We start from the raw sequence: 24,901 nt of genomic DNA on the forward strand, positions 1-24,901 counted from the left end.
TGGCAGAGGTGGTTGCGTTCAGCCCAGAAATGAGCCATTCTGTGAATGGCTTCAAAAGAGAGATTGGAAAACAGGGTGTATTTTGAGTGACCTCGGCAGGCAGAGTTTAATGGTGGCAGGGTTAATTAGTTGGTGGATCTGAAATGGTCCAAGATATCAGTGATCTAATTTATGGGGTGGTCTGGTGTGGAGATGTTTGGTTGTGAGCCAAACCTTCTGGCCTACCTTGAATTCCGGGCCATGCTGTCTCCAGTGATCCCCATGTTGCTTGTAAGCATCTGCCATGGGCTCCACTCACCGTCTCCTCCTGCCGCTCTGGGGATTAGCTCCTTTCAGGTGCTGCGCCCTCCTCTGGCAGTCTGTCCACCTGTCTCTGCAATGCCAGGTGCTCCTTCATGACATAGCTCTCAGGTCACTATGCATGTTTCTCCCTTCCAGTGTGTCACAGTCTTTAGAAGCAAACTGTCCCAGGCAGTCCACTCTCCACTGCCGGGTCTGTGCCACTTCCCCAGAGGCTGGTAGGAGAACCTGGGCCTCATAGTCATAACTTCAGATACACTAAGAGTTTGGTTAGGGAATGTTATCTCAATCAAGACCTCCAGGGGCTGCATGTCATATGGTGTGTGTGGGCTCATGAGTTGACTTTTGTTTTTCCCAGTGACCCCAGCTTTTCCCTCCACACTCAGCCTTTTCCCCCAAGGCCCCACCCCACTCTGCCTCTTCCCTTGCCCGCTCCACCCGCTCCCCAAGTGCCTACTGTCCACTCCTCTCTGCCCCCACCCCAAGGCTCCTCCCCCACGCACCACTCACTCTTCTCTGCCCCGAGACCCCGCCTGCCCACTGCTGACTTCTCTCCACCCCCAAGACTCTCCTGCCACTTGCTCCTCTCTGCCCCTTCCCCCGAGTGCTTCCCACCCATTCCTCTGCCTCCTCCCCCGAGGCCCCCCTGCCCACCACTCACTCCTTTCTGCCCCCTCCTGCCTGAAGGGTGGGTAATGGGGGAGGAGACGGAGAAGAGTGAGTGGTGCAGACCTTGGGGCAAGAGGCAGAGTGGGGGTTGGAAGAGGCACAACACAGGTGGGGCACAGTCCATGGGTGCTGAGCACCCCTATTTTTTTTATCCGTGGGTGGTTGAGCCTCAGAGCACACATGAAGTCAGTGCCTATGTGTGTGGTGCCTCTGACTCATGACCTGCCAAGTATTTCTGCTGCTAGCTGGTGGCATAGGGACAGTTGCTGTCCTGGGAGCCTGCAGGCTCAGGTTCTGGACCTGCTGCTCCTAATACAACAATATTCTAATTAAAGGATTAGCACTATACAGTATCAATAAGGCACCCGTTAAATGGATGAAGGACTGGCTAACTGACGGATCTCAAAAAGTAGTTGTCAGTGGAGAATCACGCTGAATGCGGATATTTCTAGAGCCGTTCCACAGGGATCAGCACTAGGCCTGACACTATTCAACATTTTCATCAATGATCTGGACGTAAATATAAAATTACAGCAGATAAGATTGGTGGATGACACAAAAGTTGGTAGAGTGGTAAATATTGATGAGGAAGAGGAAGTCATATAGCGTAGGCTGGACTTTTTTGGTAAAATGGGCCCATTCAAACAAAATGTGTTTTAATGCAGCCAAATGCAAATATTCATCTATGAAGAATAAATGCAGGCCATACTTGTAGAATGGGGACTGTATCCCGGAAAACAGTGACTCTGAAAAGGACTTAGTGAACAAGTAACCCAGTGTGATTCTATGGCAAAAAGGGATAATGTGGTCCTTGGATTTTACCTCTGTATACAGTAATGGTGAGAATGGTACTGGAATAATGCATCCAATTCTGGTGTCCACATTTTAACAAGGATACTGATAAATTGCAGAGAATGAGGAAAATAGTCATAAAAATTATTCAAGCATTAGAGATAATGCTTTACAGTAAGAGACTCAGTCTGTTTAGTTTATCAGAAAGAAGACTGAGAGGTGACTTGATTGCAGCGTATAAGTCAGGGGTGCCAGAATAGGGGAGGTTTCCGGCGGCCTTGGTCCTCCCACTTCTTATGGCCGTGATTTCCGCATCCTCCTTGAGAGAATCGCAGACTTAATAATAAGGTATTCAAAAGCTCTATTTATTTTTTCACACATTCAGTAACAATAAAAAATGCACATTTGCAACTGAATAGCTGCAAAACCTGTTGTTAGTTTCAAGAGCCCTGATTTTTCAAGTGTGATGGCATTGGAATTAGCATTCAGATCCTCCCCTGTCATGCCCTGATGTAGTAATTCACACATATGCAAAGCAGGTGTGAAATGCTACCAAAGGAAAATGGTAGCATGTTACACCTATTTTGCATTCTCTTCACACAGATGTAAATCATTAGATGGGATGCAGAATAGTGGAGAATCAGGCTTAATATTTCTATTCTTTCATTCCAGTTGGTACTAAATATGTCCAGGCAAAGGGCATTGAAAGGACTATATAGACATAGATTCTAAGCTAGTGTAAATTGGTGTCTCTCTATTGATGTCAGTGAAGACCTGGCCCATATTAGTATGGTATGACAGTACATATTGGAAATGATGGAACAATATCCAGGAAACCTTTTAACCTAACTGGCTAGATCCTCAGCTTGTGTAAGCTGGTGAAGGCAAGGTAGCTACAATTTAACTACACCACCTTATACCAGATAAAGGTCTGGCTCACCATTTTTGTCCAATTATAAATCTGAAAGTTGAAAATACTTTTGATACTGTATATTTACTTTCCACCCTCCAAATTATTTGTTTCGTAGCTTTATATAGTCAAAAATGCCTGAGCCAAGGAGAATATTCTACCTTTCCTCTTAATTTTTTTGTGGTTGGTTTTCATTATCATTTGCAAACTATATTATGACTAGAGCTGGGTGAATATTTTTCAGAGAAAAGTCAAACAAAACTATTTGCACATTTGGATTGAATTGGGCAAATAGTTTCAGCAGAATGAAAAATGAAAAAAATTGGAAAAAGTCTCAATGGTTCATTTTGATATTTTCAAAACAAAACATTTTGACTTTTAATTTTGAAACAAGGTTTCATTTCTGTATTTAACTAGGTTTGTTTAAAAAATATTTTAAAGGTTAAAAAACACCCAAAACAAAACATTCCCCTCGCCCCCCCCCAAAATATCAGGTTGAATGATTGGGGGAGGGGGGTTGTTTTGGTGAGAAAAACTGAAAAAACTACATGAATTTTTGAACCTGAAACAATTTTTTCCTCATTTTTCAGTTTGGCCCCAAACCAAAAAAAAAAAAAATTATTTGGTGAGCTCTAATTCTTACACCCTTCTTACTTCAGTCTGCAACTTTGTGAAAGTTTCTCCCGTGGGATTTTTACAAATAAATCACTGCACTGCTTACTATGCACCTTCTGTTTACTGGTTGTATTGTGATATTTACCCAGAGATTATTAGCCATATTTTACTATGTCCTGATTAGCAATTTTTGTTAGATTTTGTTGGTATTAATGTTTATTTAGACAGCCTAACAGGTAATGTTCTTGGTTTGAAAAAAGTCCAGACTTTCCATAATCAATATGGTGGCATTTTCATTTCACATATTGTTGGTTCCTTTGTGCTTTTCTATTGTTTCCTCATACCAGGCTGCTTGGCGGTTTTATTCCACTGATTCCAGCCGAACAAACCTGACAGCCACCTGGCGATATTATGAAAGTATTCTTCCACCCCTCAGGCATGTATCAGTGCTATGAATGATAAAAAAAAGCCATGACTTGTATTGGTTTACTAATCTGCTTTTCAATTTTTGTTTCATCCCCTGCTCCCTCTTGCCTTGTTTTTCTTTTTATCATATATCCTGCACGTAGTGTGTATGGCGTAGTTATGCGGCTGATGAGAAATCGGTTTCCATTGCTACCTGGAAGCCTCATTTGAAGGCCTTGCATACCTGCAGCCCTACAAAGTAGGTACAAATATGGCAGCTGGTGCTGTTCTTGATGTCTGTTCAAGCTTATAGAAAATTAGTATTTCTGTTTGGTTTGTCTCTCTCTCTCTCTCTCTCTTTCTCACTAATTCCTTTCATTAAGGTCTCAACTAACAAATCTGGCCAGTATTATAGAGACTCCAAACACAGTGAGGATAAATAGAATCCATTTCCATTTATCTATGAAATATTACTGTGCTAAAGTATTCAAAGCATTTTCTTACAAACCCTCATCTGTCAAGGTTAATATTTTACTCGTATCCATGCACTGTACCAGCTATGTTTTAACTGTAATCAATACACACATTAATAATCACAGCCTCCATTTCCAAGTCACACTAATTCATCCTACTTCTGTAGTAAAGACGTGTTACTATTTATAGGGCTCATACCTATTGGTTTCCATACAACATGCTTTCTTCATAATTCAGCGAATGGTGCTTACTGATTGACTGAAGAACTAGCAGCTACCGTCGATCTTGGAATTTGGGATTATGTACCAGCTCCTCAACTGTAAATGTAGTGTAAATCAGATTAGCTTCACTTAAGTCAATGGAGCTGTGCCACACAGCTCAGGATCAGGCCCATAGAATTTTTGAGATCAGAATCAGATAAATTTGGAAGCTCATGTAATCATTTATCCACTACAAGCATTTCCTATTTCTCTAATTATATTGCTTTATACATAAACTACATTTCTCTGAGTAGAAATTTAAATTTCTCTTTGTTATCCTTATTAATCTTTTTAAATCAGCATGTTTACTTTTCCAGTGGCAAATCCTCTGTAGGGGAGCATAGGCAATATAATTAATGCAGGTTTCAGAGTAGCAGCCGTGTTAGTCTGTATTCGCAAAAAGAAAAGGAGTACTTTTTATTTATTATATTTATTAATAAATTTGTTAGTCTCTAAGGTGCCACAAGAACTCCTTTTCTTTTTATAATTAATGCAGTGACTACTCTTTATTCTCATGGGCAGTATTATTCTACATTGCACTGTGAGGCTTTAGAAACATCTGTGCTTCCAAAGTGGCAAAGAACTTTATGACATTCCACCTCTTGGGAATGTAGCCTTTAGTTATAACTTCAGATATACTAAGAGTTTAGTTAGGTGATATTATGTCCTTGGATATACACACATGTAATCAATAGAATAAAACCATGTATTGTACCTCTAATGTAAGAATTTGGCCAATAGAGAGTACACTGATGTCACAACCTGGATGAAAATTCTCAGTGCTTTGGCAGAAATTCACCCTTTAAGAGGAATGGTCCAAGATTGTTCCGTAGCTCTGAAAAAATTTAACACAAGGCAGTATGTCACTGCCCCAAATGTGGGGCATATACTTTGGAATGGAGGGTACTAAGTACAGCTTTGAAAGATACACAATGATAACCTTGCATGAAAGGTGTAATAGAAGTCCTAAGTATTATTATTGTTGTTGTTGTTATGGCCAGTGCAAGAGACCAGCTGTTCATCTCAAACGTGTGATGAACACCCACGCAACCGTAAAGAGAAGATTATGTGCCAGATAAATTTAGCCAAAAAGGGTTGGCTGACTACAGAAAGCTGATCTGTGAATTTCAAAGAGTTGAGAAGAACTGAGCCATAAGTGATCCATTACCACAAGTATTCATCCTGAATACTTCAAACTAAAAGTAGCTTTCAGATTAAAAGTTATCACAGAATTCACAAATATTGATTTTAATAAATGTGAAATTTTGTTTGAGACAAATAGATATTCAGGTATAGGGCAACTTTTGCATAGATGAATTAATATGAAGCTATATAAATAAGCTATATCCTATCTGAAATAGTCTAGAATACAATTATAGCTCAAGAAAAATAAAGTATAATAATCATTTTAAATAAATCCATTGCTGTGCTATCACAGTCCTAATTAAATCAAACATGTTTCATTACTGCAGATAACTTTATCAAATAAAAAGTCTACAGCTTTCTGTTATATATGTGTCACCAATGCATTTTGCCTAAGTAAGTGCTTTGCCAACTCAGTCTGCAGTGATATGTATTAAGCAAGTTATGCATGTATTAAGGTGACTGAGAAGTTTATTTTTCAGAAATATTGTAGTTCTGAATGTTGCTTGAATGTTTTGTGCTTGCACTATAACCTGTGTATTTCACATTAATTTAATTAACACATCCATTTACAATTTAGCATTTATCTAACACCATCTGTAATTGAGTATTAATAATTACTATCTGCATAACAAATTTGTTTTTTCTCCCCATACCCTGACACCTGAAGGAAAGAACAAGGGGAAACATCTAACAGGTTTGTGGTTTATCTATTTGTTATATATTTTTAAATCTCCAAATTTTATAACGGGGTTTTGAATGTCTTTTGTACAATAGGTTCAAAATAGGTTGGCTAACACAAAGTTGTAATAGTTGGAAAATCATTTCTGTAAACTTTTATTACTATTGTCTGAAATCTCATTTTTATTTGTCCTACATTAGCAGCCTAATTTAGCAAAAAAATGCCTTTTTGTCTCTATTTTCCCATGGGAAAGTCTAGGGGACCACTAATCTTCATAGCCGCAGAGCACACCCTTATTCTGAGGGAAGATCCCAGCTCTACTTTACATTACAGCAGAATAATGACTTAAGCATTCTCTCCAGTTCAGAGTCTGTGCACCAGATTCTGTCATAAGATAAATGGGCACAACTCCCATTGATTTTGGTGAAGGTTGTAGGTGCATCTTTGAATCTGGCCTTCTAATTTCAGAGAATCCATCATCATTCTAACACCAAGGAGGGATCTTCCCTGGCTTAGTTGTATGTCAGTCAGAAGACACAACCTGTAAATACTGCTCTTCCCCTTACTGGCAGCTCAGATCCAGAGAGCAGAGTCAGAAAAGGGCCAAGTGGCTGGAAGAGTAACTAGAGTATCAGTGGTTCTCAACCTGCGGCCCAGTCAGCACAGAGTTGTGGCCCATGTGACATCTTCAGGGCCAGAGAGGTAGCATTGGCTCTGGCCCACATAACACATTGCAGGCCACATATGTGACTCACAGTGGTAAATAGGTTGAGAACCACTGAACTACACCATCCCAAAAACTAGTGTTCAGGAGTCAATTCTCCAGTACAACAGTGATCAAGGAAGGAATGGTGGAGCTTATCTCACCAGCTGCATGACACCCAAAAACATTTTTTTAAAAGAAATAAAATATAGTCCAGAGCCAAACCAGCCCACAATTGCAGCTGCACATGGGACATATTACAGTCCTGTAACACTTATGGGCTGTGGAGCCACATTTGAGGAGTTTGGACATCCCAATAGTCTAAAACATTAAAGTTAAGTGAACTTGTTTACATCTCCCTAGTGGGCCTGCAACTTGCTACTTGTCCTTCTCGCTTTTGAAGCTACGGTATTCTGATTCTTCTCTTGATGTGCATGTAACTCGTATTAACATTACACACATACCTCTTGAGGTTCCTAGATCCATTCTAAGATATCCATTACATTCACTTTATTTAGTCTGTCTTTCACATATAACCAGCTTGATATTGTTGTCAAACTTGTGTCTTTTCATATATAAATATATTCCCTCATTGAGCCCGCTAACAATTTACTCTTTTTACACTGAACAGTATAACGTGTGATCAAAACTTTACAAATACTATTCATACTTCCTTTTTCTTTTAACAACAGTGCTCAAAAACTGATTTCAGATTTTATAGAAAGCTGTTTGTAGATGTGATTGGTCATTGCTTTGAGCAGGGGGTTGAACTAGATGACCTCTTGAGGTCCCTTCCAACCCTGATATTCTATAATTCTATTACTTATCCCCTTACATTATTTTCTCAAAAAGAATGATTTAGACAAAAGAGAAGGGAATTATTCCCACCTTGACAGGTGAGCATATATACACACAGTTCCCTTTACCATAAATAGAAATTACACATATAAATTCCTGAACATCAAGATGATAGTATATCCTATGATTAAGATAATGGTTCATATTTTTAAAGTAGTCTAGGGGATTTAACCATATATCTTCAATGACTTTTCATTGAATTAATACTAATGGAAGATGTGTGGCCATATCCCCTTTGAAAATCTCAACCAATATTTTCTGTTACTCCTGTATATTGAATAGGAATCAAAATGCACTTTTTTGCATGGCATTAAAACACTTTGCAACCGCTAATACACAATAGCATGTTAAAATTGAATTTTCCCAAGGAAAAAGAAATACAATTGAAAAGTTTTAAAGATTATCAATCATTTTTAATTTTTAACTGATATCTTTGACTTTAGTGTAAACCTGCTGACCATTCAGTGCCTTTTTAAGTGAAGTTAAGTATAGTGTTGTTGTCAGTGGCTGTTAATAGTTCCTACAGTGTTGTATGGCTGTATGTTTACATCAATTAAAAAATATGTAATGAATGTAGTCTTTTGCATTAAATATGTAAATGCAATGTTCTGCAATGCACTTTCTAAAGTTAACTATCTTCTAGTCTTTAACTTCTTTTTACTGTGATGCTTAGTGACTTGCATGTGATGCTATGTGAACTAAATAAATGGTGTCTTTATATTAAAATGTGTTTGTATTCGCAGTGCATTGAATTGCTTTGTGAACATGCTTTTTCTTCTTAATTCTGTTTTAATAAAACAAACAAGAAATGTTTATCCATTTATCTGGAAATTATTTTAATTTCTTGCCTATAAAAATGAATTTTGGACATTTTATAATATTTTTTATTCATTAACTTCTATTTGGACCTAGAACTTTTCAATGTGTGGCTAAGTTGTCACTCTGTGTTTGGAGGATAGAACTGAGCCTTTGAGCTGTACATGAACATTAATTTTGCTAACAAAATGCACAACAGTTTATATTTAGTATTTCTAAATATTATATAGAGGTGCTGTTTTATTTTTTCTCTTTTATAAAATTAGACTGTATTTTTCTCGTATTTTCTTTGGTGTAAACTAGATTATTCTGTAAATCATTGTTAGAATTCTGCAAGCCATTTTAAATCTGAATTTATTCATCATGAGTGAAATTCACCCCTGTGCAGAGGACCAGCATAAGGTCAGTGCAGAACATTTCACTTAAGCCCTATCTATATTCAGACCTTCCAGGAGCCTCAAGTTGTGCATAGGCCTTGGGATGATTCTCTCTGCAGGAAAGTAAATTTCACCCAAGTAGTGTAGTTTTTTAATATCCTTTTAAATAGAAGTACTAAATAGTGGGCCTGATCCTCCACCCATTACTCTAGCACTACTCTCCATTACAGGCCATGGGAGTTTTGCCTGCATAGGAGTTCAAGAAAAGACCTATTATTCTACTCATTTTGATTGGTTCTTTCAAATGTATTATATTTTGGAATCTCCATATACAATATTGTATTTGTTTCTCATAGCAGATTTAAAATTAAATGATTACCTTGTTTATTATCTTTGCCTCCACCATTGTGAAAAAAGAACGGTCAGTAATCTGGAACCTGTCTTGGCTTATATGGAAAACCTAACTCCTTTCCTAGTAGTGGAATGCTTAGTAATACCATCCTCTATTTCCCCTCACTCCTAGTAAGCTTTGTAGTAATAAACAGAAGCTCTTCAGGATGTACAGCTCTCGGAAACATAGGTATCCAGCATCCTATCTATTCCCATGATATTTGAGAATGCCACTAACATCAGGTGCATGATCAGTTTACCTCCCCTTCTTAGTGCTTTACAATTTCTTACTTCTCCTAGGGTCCTTTCTTGATTTTTTTTAAGTGCTTGTAATTTTCCCTGTTGCTTGTTGCCTGCAGTGCTGTATTAATATAATGGCAATAAAGTGTTGTATATTATAGTATAGTGTGTCAGCACCTCAAAATTCGTTCAGTTGACAACTGCAGAGTGCAGCACGCATTGGCTTTTCTAAGCCTGGGTAACCTCTTCTGCCTGAGACTTGAACTTTTGGAATGTTTGATCCTATAAAGAGCTAAACAGTTCTTGGATATTTGGATAACTCCATTTTCCTAAATCCAAGAGGATTATTGCAACAGCGGAGGCTGTGTTCCCATGTCAAATAAATGTTAATTAGTGGGGAATACTAAGGTATCTCATGCTAGGCTAGTTCAATAACTTCAATTTACAGTTGCTACTGAGAAGAATTCCCTTGGAGACAGTGCCTGAATCAGTGCATTATCTACAGTGTACAGGACTGCATGCTAAAACAATGGTTTGCTTCAACTGGACTCTGTTGACTTTTTTATCTCTTGCCAAACATGGTAATTTCTAGTTTATGAATCTCAGGGGAGAATCCTCTGCTCTAGGCCAAAAACTTGCTACATCAATTTTTTTAAAGTTTTTTTTAATGATTTCAAAAAGTCATTATAATCCCAGACTGAAATTATAAAGTGAGCAAAAATATAGTTTCTATTTGTCTAGAGACTAATTTGAAATAAATGCACTATTTTTCAACACCATTCACAAAAAGCTTCAAATGTATTCTTTTAAAATTCCATTACTACATTGAAATCTAAACTAAAATTACTTCCTTGTAATTCTTGCCTATGCTCATAGAAGGTGTGAGGTATAACATCACCATTCTTGGGTTCACACTTCTAGCATGAGGCTGGTGGAGAAGACTTACATCTTAAACTTCTAGGGCTGGATTATCAAATACACGTGTGTGACTCAGTTTGATTTCAATAGGTGTCATGTGCACCCAGTTGGAGTAATCGGGCTCCTAAAGTAATTTGGTCCACTAGAGAATATTGCTCACTATCCCTCCAATGAAGCCACAGTGACCCCTAGTGTGTCTTCCCCCCCCCCAGCAGTTCCTTCATAAGCAAAGGATAGAAAATAAAAAATTTGGGAAAACTAAAAGGAGTACAAAGCCCTGTGCAAGAGAACATGTGTATGTTGACTAGCGGGGTGGAGGACTAAGTGGGTGAGATGTTATAACTAATGCCTTCAGAGTACAAAAATTAAAGAGAAGTCATTTTCTTTTTTCCAAAGATTCCAGTTGTAACTGATCCCTACTCTTAGGGGAGGTCTACATTACCGCTTAAGGGCTTGTCTTCACTACGGGGGTAATTCGACCTAAGTTACGCTATTCCAGCTACATGAAAAACGTAGCTGGAGTCAACATAGGTCGACTTATCCCAATGCCTTCACTGCGCTGTGTCGATGGGAGACACTCTCCAGTCGACTTACCTTAATCTTCTTGGGGAGCTGGAGTACTGGGGTCGACCGAAGAGTGCTGTGCTGTCAATTTAGCGGGTCTTCACTAGACTTGCTAAATCGACACCCGCTGCATCAATAGCAGCAGTGTTGATCTCCCCATAGTGAAGACCAGCCCTGAGTCAATCTAATTTATGTTACTCAGAGGTATGAAAAAGTCCTCCCCCTGAGCAATGCAAGTTTTGCGCTGTCCATACCAGCACTATGTTGGCAGGAGACACTCTTCTGCCAACATAGCTTATGCTTCTCACCAAGGTGCCATCAGCATAACACATCTTCACCAGACATGATACCGTGGTGAAGCTGCATCAGTAGCGCTGTAGTGTAGGCTTGCCTTCCAAGACTTTAAAGCTCCAGCACTATAGCTATAGAAATATACAGAATTCTGCAACAGGCAGCAAAAGAACACAGTAGGTCCAAGAAGATTATCATTGTCAAAGTCAACAAATAGAAAGGCATAAAAGATTAAACAGATAAAATATAAGCAACAAAGAACAGAATCATCCCCCCAAAAAGAACAGAATTGCTATACGGTAGGGATAGTGGGGCTCATTCAGGTTCTGTACACTTGGGCCCTGATTCAAAAGACCACACCTCTTCAGGAAAGCACTTAACCATTTTGCTTCCCTGAATCAGTGCCTTAAAGCTTTTGCCTTCTGGGTCAGCATTCAGGTTGGAGTTACAAGAACCCTTGCGTGGCGGCTAAGAGGGCCCTCAAGTGTTAATCCCAGAAAACTGACAAGTCCACAGCAATGTGTGAGCACACGCCACAGTCTACCCCGTCCAATTTCATGCTGTCATGTTTGTCTCTACTGGACATTAACAGGATGGCTTTCATTCAAAGCAATACATCCATGACATCTTTTTAAAAGATGAGAGAAAAGAGATTTGTATTAGTACAAATGAGTTGATTTAGCAGCAGTAATATGTACTTTTCATCTAATTTTATTTTTGCTTGCATTTACTGGGGTAATAAAATATAGTCCTTATCAATCCTTGTTATGGCTACCTTATCAATTTTCCAATCGGTTAAATTAATGTAAGACAAAGTGACATCTCCAGAAAGTTTTTACTTTATAGGATTTCTCTAGAAAATAATCATTTGATTTTCTTGCTTGAGAAATAATTAATTTTTTTTATCTCTGATACAGCAAATACAATATATGGGGAGCACATGTATAGATATAGTACCCATAATAAGAAATACATTTGCATTATGTAATTCATGCACACTAGTGTGAATGCATTGTAGTGTGGCTATTAAATGACTGCCTCCTAGATTACATTCTCATGACAGATTATAAACAAAAGTTACTGAGAGCTGAACTGAGCCTTGAACTGTAACTGTTACTGTAAAACAACCCTTAGAACTTGCTTTTCTTTCAGATTATAGGTTCTGAGGGTCTTTTGTATTCAATACACTACAGGATTTATTGTTCCAGGTGTGATTAATATTTTGCAATGGAAAGAGATGACATTTCCAGTATCATCCCATGTTTGTTTCAAAAATTGCTTACTTTGGGCAAGGGGAGAAAAGGATTAGATTGAGAAATTACAGAAACAAGTATTTTTTAAAGGGATATAACATGCCATATTTGTCTAATGAAGATCTTCCTACTGATGTGATGTTTCATAGCATTCTTGAAACTGACCTCATTATAAGCCGCTCAGCATGTGCTTTGCTTGCCGCCTACTGCCTCTCAGTCAGTCTCAGCTGTATGAGACATAGTATGATGCATGGACAAAGAGTGTATGATTATCTGAAAATTTCATAACCTCAGAAGATCATGTGATTCCATTTCATATAGTTACATATGAGAACTTTGTCTTTTCAGAATATAGTTTGTTAAGCAGGTAAACATGGAACAGTACATTTTAATATTTCTTTTTATTTGCAAAATACATTTCTGTTCAAAACGCTTCTTTTTAGTTTCTTATAGTAAAACACAGGGACCATGAGAGAAGCAGAACAGGCTGCATCTCAATGTAATGAACAACAAGCAGATAGTCTTTGCCATGACCCCCGAAAAGATTTATTGCCACTGGAACACAATGTCCCTTTTGCTAGAGTCAATACATTCACAAGAGGCTCTCCTAAGCGTGGCCTGTCATGGATTCACAGGGTCTGGTCTATGCCCCAGGCTTTAACTGGTCTCGTGAGGAATATCCCATTAGTGTGCTGGACTCCAAGGATCCCTATTGTTCCACAGGGACTGGCCAATGGCCTCCACAACTCCAAAACTAGGCCTTCAAGCCCCACCAATCCCTGTATCTCGATGGCTACCTGCTGCAATCCAGCCGAGCCAGGCTCCTGCAAGATACTTTCCCCCTGCTTCAGGGCACAGTGCTCTTCAATAAATATCTGCAACAGCACTAGGCAGATTTTTCAAAATAAAGTAACAATTTATTAGTGACCTGGAATACAGAGGCTGAAAGTCTGGGTTGTCCTGAGAGAGGCAGAATTAGGATAGGTTTCACACTGGGGGAAGACAAGCTTTTGCCATGCCCTATTTCCCTAAAGTGTCCTCCCATCTCCTCTGCCCCGTTCCCTTTGTCTCTCAGTCCCCAGTGAGCTTCCCTGTGTCTGTGAACCCTGCTTTTCTTCACTCAAACACCTAACACCTTTGTGTCTTTGTTCTCCAGACACAGCCATGCTGTGTTCACACGTTCAGCTACTTCTGCAGGTAGGAGTAAATCTTTGGTTGTTGAGATTCCCTTACCTCAGGAGGATCTTCCATTCATCTGGGTTGATTCCAGCCTAATTCCTAATGGCGCATTCCTACTACCCCAGACAGCTACACAGCCCAAACACTTCATACCTCCTGCTCAATTCCAGGAAAAAGCAATTTAACCCCTCTATATCCAATAGGTAACAATAGAAAGTCAGATGGGGACACACACATTGTTCATAAAAATATTACAGAAAATTCCCACATTTGTTATGTAGCCACAATACAATTGTGTCTGTCAATCCCTTCCCTTGCAAGAATAGGATCATTGTGCAGGAAAATTTTCTCCTAGTATAGATTATTGAACTTAATCATGTAGATACAACACATCTTCATGCCTCCAAACTGCATGCACAGGTTCAAAGTGGATTACTCCATTCCGTCTCCTATTTGTGTCCCATATGTAAGATAGTGACAATGAATAGTGCAAATTATAAATAAATAAATATGGAAAAGTGTTACACAAAACAGCCCGAGTGAGCAAATTAAGTACATTACATAACATATACAAACATGAGCAAAGCTGGATTGTACATTCTGTAAATTAGGGGCTCCCAAAATCTTACCCATGAGTAAGTAGAAGGGAAAAGTCACAGGTGACTGAAGAAAAGCATTCTTCCTGTAGCTCTCCCAATATACAGGTCATCTTAGATCAAGCAGTCACAATCACTAGCATGTCCAGGCTATTTCAGCTGACTGGTTCTAAAGTACCATCTCCTAGTGGCTGTTCCAGCTGATCAGTTCCCAGCTCAAAGACAGAAAATTACTTTATTAAACATACAGTATAATATCACATTTTTGTGAATCAGCCATCACATCAATAACATTTCTGGGGGGGGGTGTTCATTTTGGTTTTTGTCTTGTCCAAATGATTGCTGTAACAAAGAATTTTAAATTTATGTGATCATTAATAATATGTATGAAATGTTGGAAAATGTCATGTCTTGAAAATGCATGAACATAACAATAACATTAATCTTGCCTGTTTAAAAAACAAACACTACATGGCATGCAGAAATAATAGAACAATTTGTCTTGTTTATCTGTAGAGATGATCAGAAATGCACTGATCTGGGCTGTCTTACATGGAAATATATTTGTAATCATCTAAAATTAAGTCCTAACCTTAAAAGTATGTCTGTAAGGTTAAACCATTATTACTGGATTACATTTTGTTAGATTTACTATCATTGCAATCACTATACACTCTCAATGATAATGTCTTTATAGAATTATACTTATTTCAAATGAGCATTATCCCAATGAATGAATATATTCCATGAAAGTGAAACACTGGTTAAAAATCTACATTGTGCTTTCTTTAGTTGCTGGAAATAAATATATCTACATGTCTATCACATTACAAAGGAAACTGGAATGAATTAAATATGAAATAATATATATTTCTCTCTTTCACAGCCAGAAGTTAAGTTTTAAAGAGCGGGTACGGATGGCTAGCCCAAGAGGCCAGAGTATTAAGAGCAGGCAGGCATCAGTTGGAGATCGACGGTCACCAGGTACTGATGTTACTGCAGAGAGCAGTCCAACCAAAGTGCAAAAGAGCTGGAGCTTCAATGACCGAACCCGTTTCAGACCTTCACTGCGTCTGAAGAGTTCTCAGCCAAAACCAGTGGCAGATGGTAAGATATTTTTCATGTGTATTTTCCATTATACCTTGTCCCTATCTCCCCTTTGCCACAAAGCGGCAGACTTCCACGACCATCCATTCTCTACAATTCTAGGAAATCACTGCAGATACTCGAGTTTGGAGAAGGGGGGTACTGGAAAACTGGCTTCCCAACTAGGTTAGAGTTCAAGCTGTAGTGCTTTTTCTGTGGTATACTGTTTGGTGGTGGTGCTAGTGGTGAGTTTGTGTCACTGGGCAGAGGAGGGAGATGTACTAGTAGATGCTTTAACTTTCCATTTCCTTATTTTTGTGGTTTTATCTTAGGCAAATTATGCATAGACCAACCTTAACAGATAATAGATAAACAAGATCATGGTTTTGTGTAAGGACATTGTGAAGTGTCAGAATTTCCGACAGAATGGAGATTCCAAGTTTTGTTCACATTGGCTCCTGTTTTAGGGAAGATATAGGAGAGCCATAGGACCTGAGGTTATGCCTCTCCCCTTCTCCTTCAACCAGCTAAGCACTTTCACAAAAATCTTGTTTTTTCACTAATGTAACTCTCACTTCATCAAAGATCTTCCTCTATGATGTCGCATCAACAGGGACCCAGTGGCCCCTCTAGTCAGGGATAACCAAGGATGTGGAGACCAGATGCAATGCTAGAGGACTAAGATAGCCAGGGAGCCTAGTGACAGCCAAGAATAGGGAGAGTCAAGCAACTTATAACCTATCAAAGTTCAACTTGAAATATAATCAATTTCAAAAAGTGAGTTAAAAGTAGTTTTTGGTATTACAGTTACCTGAGTGTTCCCTGGCAATTTTAGGTTTATACAATCACATTTTCCTATTATATAAAGATTTGACTTCCCCCTGAAGGCCCACATGTAAACAATAGAATAGGGGAATACAAGGGAAGCAGCAAAATTGACTGTACACAAAGTGCTGTCAACTGCAAAAAGGAAACCAATTGACAAAAATAGAGACGTTGCTAATCTCTTTTCATGACAGTAATCATGTATGCAACTTCTAATAATTGTGGATAATAAAAAAAAATCAGACAAGAGTGTGATTTAGCTAAATGCATCCCTTTAAGAGCACATATTAGCATATACATAGAACTGAAATACACCGTAGACCACAACTAAGAGCCTCCTACTCCACATACCTATTCAGGAAATGCCTCACTAAATAATCAGGGTTAGCAACATTCCCTGAAGGGCTGAAAACAAAACAAGCAGATCATCTGTGGATCAGCAATCCAGAGTCTAGGGTCCTCCTCTGAGAATCCTCAGATGTACAAATCTTGAGACTTTCAGCTTAGGGGTTGAGCACCCATGGCTGATCTCAACGGCTATGAGAGAACAATGGAACAGAAAGTGGTCTGTAAGATACAAACCAGTAAGGTCTTTATAGGTAAAAAAAATCAATACCATGACCTGCACCTCGACATAAACTGACAACCAATGCAGTTTGCTGAGCACAATTGTAATATTCCTTTTAATTTTTACCACTTATTTTGTACTCCTATCTTTCATTCTCTCGCCCCATCACATTGAGGAATTCATTTCCTTTTTACCAGCTCCCCATGCTCATCGAACAAACTATACAAACATTGCCATATATTTTCCCCTAGACATACTATAACTTATAGTCTTGAAGCATCATCAAATAAGTAGGAACTTCCCGTGCAGTCTTTGTTTTTAGGGAAAAGATGCCATAATTGCATCTGTAGGAATCTCTACTCATAAAAACTAAATATAGTTTATAATTCTTTACAATACACTTAAATACTTTCCAGTTCCTCAGGGTAATCGCAGATTGTATGCATGTAAGCAGTTTCCAGCTGCACATCCACCATTATGTAAAAAAGCCAACATATATGTCCATTTCTCTTCTGTGACAGAAGGAGCAACAGCTTTAAATGACTCCAGCTCTTCGGTAAAGTTGCCACTGTAGGACTCAGTCCAGCAACCTCTGGGATCAGTGTCATCAAACTGATGTCCAGCTTGCTTACTACTTATAGGCAACACTTAGCAACCTCACACAGTACATTCTGCAGCCTCGCTTTTATCCCTCAGATATGTACTACCAACCTTGGTGTGTTCAAAATTTTTCCTCACTTGCTATGGATTCCATAGTTATTAAATGCTGTCTCAAGGTGGATGTTCAATAGACTGTGTATAAATTGCATGTTTAGCTTAGAGCATTTTTTCTTCTTACTGAATGGAACTACAGCATTTTATTTGTTGTAGTAATGTATTCTTACCTCCCAGGTGTCAGGTCACTACCTCAGTTTCCTTCCTTAAGATGATCTTCCACTGGCTATTTGGCTGGGTGACTGTGGTACTTTGGCCCTCCAACCAAAGCAAAAATCCTCCCTTTCTGGGATAAACAAACATCCAAACACAAAACACCACACATATTTGACCCTCCTTGAGCCAGGCCTTTTGCCACTTATTAGTGTAGGAACTCAGTGGTCCATTTCTTGTATCACAGTTCATCTCTTTTGACTTAAGGCAGGTACCAGTGATTGACTGACCTCCCCAGGCTAAGGAATTTCTTCATCCTTCCAGGACCAAACAACTCAATAGTCCTTTCCTACCTTGCTCTTCCATCCTTAACACAGGAGAGTGAAAAGGGCTTCCTCCCACCTTTTCTTGTAAGCTCTAGCCTGGCATCGCTAGCTAAAGGCAGGTGCTAACAGGCCTCCAGCCCACTCCACTAGTGCATTGCTTCAGGCCTTTCCTTCACTTGCACATCTGAATCTTCATCCCCTTACTGCTGGACTCACAAACAGTCTCTGATTCTACTGAAAATCTTATTCCTCATAGGAATGGGAAGTTCTTTTCTCTCCTGCCTCATCAGGCCTTGAACAACTTACCCTTCCCTGTCTTTCCTGTCTCTTCACAGACCCTTTCCACAGACTCTCCAGGGCTGCTTCCCCAGCACTCCTGGTGGAAAGCCCTACTCCAGGTCTTGTTGCGTCTCTGGTTTCTGAAGAACAGGACTTATTCCCCTTCTCTCTACTGCCTTCTCAGCAGGGGTTGGTCTAAATTACCCTTTCTCCCATTCTGAGATGAAAGTAGGAACAGGGTGTAGCCATCTATAAGGACCAACACACCCTGTTACATTGTATTCCACCATTTTATGCTTTTGAGCCTTTGCAGGAGATATTTAACATTCTCTGTAACCTAAAGACGTTGTGCAGTTTATTGAATAAAACATCAAAGTGTTCAACACTTGAGAAATTACAGACGTATTTCATTTGATTAATTGAAAAGGCCTCTCCAAGGAAATAGTTGATTTCTATTCTTATCTCTAAACTTAACTGCAGAAAGTTATACTCACATGAACTCTCTGCACTTCTGTTCCCCTGAGAGTACTTACATTGAATCCTCAGGGTGAGTAGATTATAAAAATCATGGAAAGAATGCAAATGTATACTTCATCCCCCATATATTTAGTTATTACCATAAAATTTATGTATTGTAAAAATGACAGCTTTTTCTTTCAATAACACACAGATCTTGCCCTCATCTAGAGTTCATTTGATCAGGGGCAGGTCCTTAGTTTAGTTGTTTTTAAGCCCTCATTAGTTAGCAATTACTGGTTAAGAGTTAAGCCATTTGGTGTCTTTAGTCTCCTTACTGGATTTCTATGATCTAATACCTTGGGATAAAAAGCTGTAGTGCTGTTAGCAATATGTTAATTGATGTCAGTCAATAGGGTAATATTTCTGTGATTGTTTAAACTGATAACATATCTCCTGTCATTTTCATGTAGTTTACACTGTAATTAATTAGTAAGATCTTCTAAAACATAATCCACCATTCTAATTTGAATTCTATGCACCAGATCTTCTTCTGCTGTTAATGAGCATAGCTCCATTGATTTTGATAGAGTTATTTCAATTTACATCAACTGATGGTCTGGCCCTATGATTCTGTCATTCAATGTGTATTTCTACAATACATATTGAGGGTCTAATTGTGCAAAATTTACTCATATAGGTGAGTACTCAGTGACTTCAAATGTTTAGTAATATGAGTAAGGGTTGCACAATTGGGCTCTGAGAGAGAGAGAGAGAGCACGAATGCAATGTGATGTGGTACAAAGGTTTTACATAAATGAATTTCAGATGACCACATACTCATGAGTGGTGAAGCCATGAACTGAGTGCCCATTAAGCCATTATACCACACTACATGGCATGTATTCTGCATATGCCAAATACAGTACTATTTTAGGAATGCTTTAGAATTTTAAAAAATGTTGTTGGTACTGTCCTTCATAACCTTCTGCATTTAAAGCCAAGTACCCTCATTACCATTACCCAGCAGCTGGAGTCTCTGCTTTTTTAATAGAAAGGGAAAGGGAGCCAAGCCCAGGATCAAGCTGGCCCTAGTGGGGTGAGTGCTTGCGGGAGTGAAGTCATTGCTGCTGCTAACCCTGACCAAAACTGGGCATTTGGGCTGAAGACTCTCCAGTGGTGATCTCTGTCCCCACCCCCAAGAACAAGGGGTTTGGAATTTCAGAGCTCACATCAACAGAGAGGTTTTGTGGACAGAGTACAACAAATGATGTAGTCAAAGATACATGATATTTCCCCCATAGCTCTTCACTTTATCACATAGCCTGCACTTTCTTACATGGCTATACTTTAACATGTGTGCTGTTTACATAGGTATGAGATATGTTTGTGTGTATAGCTATATTGATACATATCAGTTAGATAGAGATTTTTAAAATTTTAGAATTTTAAAAGTTAAAAAGAATCAAAACAAAATCATCCTTCTTTCTTACTCTCCTTTTATGGTGAGTTAATAACAGATCAGTTAGTGATTCACTGTTATGATGTGATCAGCATTTTTAACTGTAGAATTATGGTGTATATAATTAACTGTTTTTAGAAAAACTTCTGATTCTGCTATCATCACTCAGCGTGGAGGAACTACTTTTAATTAAGTTTTGGGAGCCATTCCATGAAATATTGCCAGTATTTCTACAGAGCATTTTTCGGAAGTTTAATAGCAACTAAAGCTAACTGATAATTATTAGATGGGAATCTTTATGCAATGTTCATTATACACACAGAATTTTGAATTTTAGGATCATGCATTAATTATTTGATAACCAATAAAAATGAGGCTTCTTATCTTAAAGAAATATTGCCTAAGACCCTCCCCTTAAAGGGAGTTAGGCATTTACAAGGAGGTACCTCCCTCTACTAGGATTCATAGCTGTGAACTATCTGCTGGAGTTAAGCAATGAAGCAATGTCAGTTTTACTGTAGCCAAAGTACATTGCTAAACAACTGAATGCACATATGGCATTTGGAAAATATAAATCAAAACCAAAGCATAACTTGTACACCAAACCATATGACATACAGTTATGAACTCATGCATTTTTATTTGCAATTTGTGGGATTTCACAACATAATTTTATCCCATATATCTCTGCATAATCATAAATGGCAGTGAAATTTATAAATGGAATGCATACATGTCCATAAAATTCCACTGGAAAGTTAATCAGAGCATAAACGTTTATTTCATTGGGAATGCAAATTGGAAAATTTTCCAAATTCTTCTTAATACATGCTCCCCAAACTTTTTTTGGACACAGCAGCAAAATGAGGACAGACATATGCATGGGATTACAATTTTGTTAAACTTTAACATGAGGGAGGGGCTCTACCTTCCCATCACCTATATTCTCCTATACCAGGCACTTAATTGGTTCCAATGTGGGGATTACAGAGCTCCTTACCAGAGAACCCATTAACTGGCCCAGGATTACAGGGCTTGTTACCCATAACTAGCATCAGGTTTACAGGGCTACTTAACATATAACTCAAACACGGGGTGGCTCTCCTCAGTTTACACCCCAGGACTCAGCTCTGAGTCCTAGCACCCTCTTCCCGCCCTTCCCCCGCAAAGGGGACAGAGGGTGCAGCAGGGTGGGGCCTCGGTCCGCAAGTGCTACAAGGTCTGACCTCTGCCCATGAAGCCCACAAGGACTCACCCTATCATATGAGCCCAAGGCTCATCACCAAAATCCCAGGTCTTTTACCTCTGGGAACCATTCATTTTATTCTCTTAACTGCACTGGAAACCAGCGGCAATTTCTGACAAATAAACTCCACCACCCAAGTACCTTAGTTAGGTACTAAGCGTGTTCCTACTCAGACCACTGTGGGTTGAAGGTGCTGTGAGGAAGGCAAAAAACTTCCTGGTCCTTTGCCAATTGGCCCATGGGAGAAAAATTCCCTCCTGATCCCATAAAGAGGCGATTGTTTAGACCTGCAGTATCTGTCAGGCCAGGTTCCCATTCCTAGTTCAGGTGGGTAAGGTGGGCAGCTGGAACGGAGCCAAAAAAGGCTCCACAAGGCCCCTGCACTGGCTAAATCCTGGGAGCTGGGAATGGTGGCCAATCAGTACCCTTCTCCCCCAATTTGGCCAATGAGTGCCAGAGACTCCCCGGGGAGGAGCTACTTATTGTCCATTGGCAAACGTTTCCCTTCCTTGCTACTGTGACCGTTTCCCTTTCACCAACAGCCCCATCAATTTCTCCCACCCACTGATGTGGGTGGGTGGCATTTCCAAGTCTCTAAGTATTATAAAGAAATATGCATATTTCTCATATAAATCAAACAAGGTTTATAGCTTTTCCTTGCAGCATTATTGACATATTGTATTGAGCTCCTACCATACTAAGGGAAACTCCTGCCAATGGAAATATTAGAAAGAAAGAAGACAATTTATTAAGAAAAGTGCCTCCTTTTGCATGTTGGCTTAAACTTACAAGAACTTTTTGTTGTGTATCTATAAATACATTTTGAAGATATTTGTGTCTGTGAACTGCCTGGAGAACTTCACAGATTGCATGAGTCTCATTCAACACCAGATTTATGCAGATTTTTCTTTGCAATGTTCCACTAAAGGAGCTCTTTCATTAATTAAGCTACACTTAGAACAAGGTCCAAGAATTGTATAATAGAGGCCACTATTTAGAAATGCACTTTATTTTAAACTGCAGAAGCCAGAATCTCCTCTTTCAGTGGTTTTATACAGTTGTAATTTTATTGACTTCAACCGTTACTCCTGATTTACACCAGTGTAAGTGAGAAGAATCAGATTTTTAGTGAAAATACCACTAGAATAAAGAAAGACTTATTTAGTATTGTATTTAGGGATAAGCCAGGAGATTCCAGAAATGGGGGAAGTTATTGGAAAGAATAAATCAGGGACAAAAGTGTGAAACACCTGGAAAGTTCAGCATTATGTATGGTTTTCAGTTATTATTTTAATTATTAGTAGCTTTGGTGAACTTAAAATAATATAGCAGGATAATTACATAGTTAAAACTAATTAATAATTTTGTCAGGATTTATGGTGCTATATAAATAATAACTAATAATTCATCATTACAGTATCAGTGTCTTTTATCTATATTGTGGTTCTGCCAGTTTCTATTATCTTGTTGCTTCTTTTTAAACTAGAGAACATGATGTGATATACTCAGATGCCACGCAGACCTGCATTAAAAAGGAATTGGTATTACAGTATCTATTTGGACAATACAATCCTGCACTAGCAGGGAGATCGACTGATGATCTAATAGGTCTCAGGCCTTTTTCTGTCTCTAATTACTAAAAATCTGTTTTCCTCTTTGCTTTTAGTTGAGACTAGACAGCAGAACTTGGTTTCCTTAGTGTAGTTTTATTTCCCAATATAGACAGCATGAGAGAAAAGCTACCTAAATGTACAAGGGTATTGTCTTGAAGTGCTTGTTATTTAGCTTGCAAATGTATCCTGTAGCTGACACCACTCTTGGAACAGACGATGTTTATGTTGAGAGAGGATGCCAATGTGATGTATCAGTAGAAGATCTCACGCCAGCACTTAAAACCATCATTAGAGCTATCAGGTGGGTGAAAAATACTTAGTGAAGAAATATTTGGAGAGCTCTATTATTGACTGTTGAAATTATTGTATGGCTATGTTTTTACATCACTAGTAAACATGCTAGTATAATTTCTCTCCCCACTGCTATTCAGCAGTATGCCTACTAGAAGCTGAAATATTTCCATAGCTCTAAGTTATCCTCTTTTCAACATTTCAAAAACATATTATACAATATGGGGCTCATTTGAATGGGAAGAGAAAGAGAAAAGTGAAGCTTGATTTACAATATACGTTCTGTAATTCATAATACACTCAACATACAGATGCAGATTTACTGAATGTATGTCACCAGGCCTGGAAAAGGTATAATATTTCTCACTTTGCAGTGCTGTAGCTCTGTTGGTCCCAGAATATGAGAGAGTTAAGGGTGGGTGACATAATATATTTCATTGGACGAACTTCTGTTGGTGAGAGAGACAAGGTTTCGAGCTAACAGAAAAGAAGAGTTCTGTGTAGCTCGAAAGCTTGTTTATTCCACCAGCGGTAGTTGGTCCAATAAAATATATGACCTCGTCCACCTTGTGTGTCTAATATTTCTCACTGTCAAATTGACATTGTGTATTGAATTTGCTTACTCCCAAATCTTTCTGCAGTAGCGTATATTTTTATGATATGAGTTTCTTCTGGTGAGTTCAGAACAGCTATATTCCTGCAGCTAAGGAGAGCCTTGTCAATGATAATTCATTGTTATGTTATGACTCCAACAGTTTTAAACTAATCTCAGTTTCTGTCTCCTTTATCAAAGTGGAAAGCTGCACAAAATTACTTAAAGGGAAATATGTTCATGTAATGGTGAGTTTGGGAAGAAAAGAAACTGACCTAAATACCAGTAGCCACATTTTGATATCATGCTCACACCTTACTTCTCAGGTAGCCCCATTAATTTCAGTAATAGTATCAGAAACTGGCCCTAAAGAAACGTATATAGCCCATGTTAACTAAGTGTGGGCCTTTGGCCTCCTCGAGTAGCTGGACGATGTATGAGATTTATAGTCTTCAAACTAAAAGGCCTGATCCTTTCACTCAAGCAGTAGAGACTCATGCATTTAGATCCTGAAATTCAATCACTGCAGATTCCCCAACTATGAGCACAGTTACACTCACACAGAACTTCATACTTCCTTTATCAAATCAATTTTTATAGACAAGCACTGCCACTGAAAGACGAATTATTGGGGAAAATGCTATCATGAACTGACTGCAGTGTTTCTGAACAATGCACAGAGCTTATAATTTACTATAAAACATGCTTCAGTCAATGTAAGAAGTGGACAAAAATTAAGTAGGATACCATAATTGATTTTATTTCACTCACTCTGTCATCACCAAGTTGCAATAGTTACATGAATACTTTTCAGATATTTTGGAAATTGGAAGTATTTTTCCTACAGATTGTATT

At 38.6% G+C, this 24,901-nt stretch overlaps 1 protein-coding gene across 1 annotated transcript in view; it reads left to right on the forward strand.

Annotated features, from left to right (window-relative positions):
* KCNQ5 (potassium voltage-gated channel subfamily Q member 5) overlaps positions 1-24,901 on the forward strand; it is a 513,662-nt gene that overhangs the window by 467,706 nt on the left and 21,055 nt on the right. Inside the window, exons 8-11 of the mRNA XM_038397155.2 lie at positions 3,856-3,950; positions 6,239-6,265; positions 15,322-15,542; positions 23,356-23,464. Of these exons, the coding sequence (XP_038253083.1) occupies positions 3,856-3,950; positions 6,239-6,265; positions 15,322-15,542; positions 23,356-23,464 (452 nt within the window). The remainder of the gene's footprint in view (positions 1-3,855; positions 3,951-6,238; positions 6,266-15,321; positions 15,543-23,355; positions 23,465-24,901) is intronic.

Source organism: Dermochelys coriacea, chromosome 3 (genome assembly GCF_009764565.3).
Source record: "Dermochelys coriacea isolate rDerCor1 chromosome 3, rDerCor1.pri.v4, whole genome shotgun sequence".
In the NCBI taxonomy this organism is placed as follows: Eukaryota; Metazoa; Chordata; order Testudines; family Dermochelyidae; genus Dermochelys; species Dermochelys coriacea.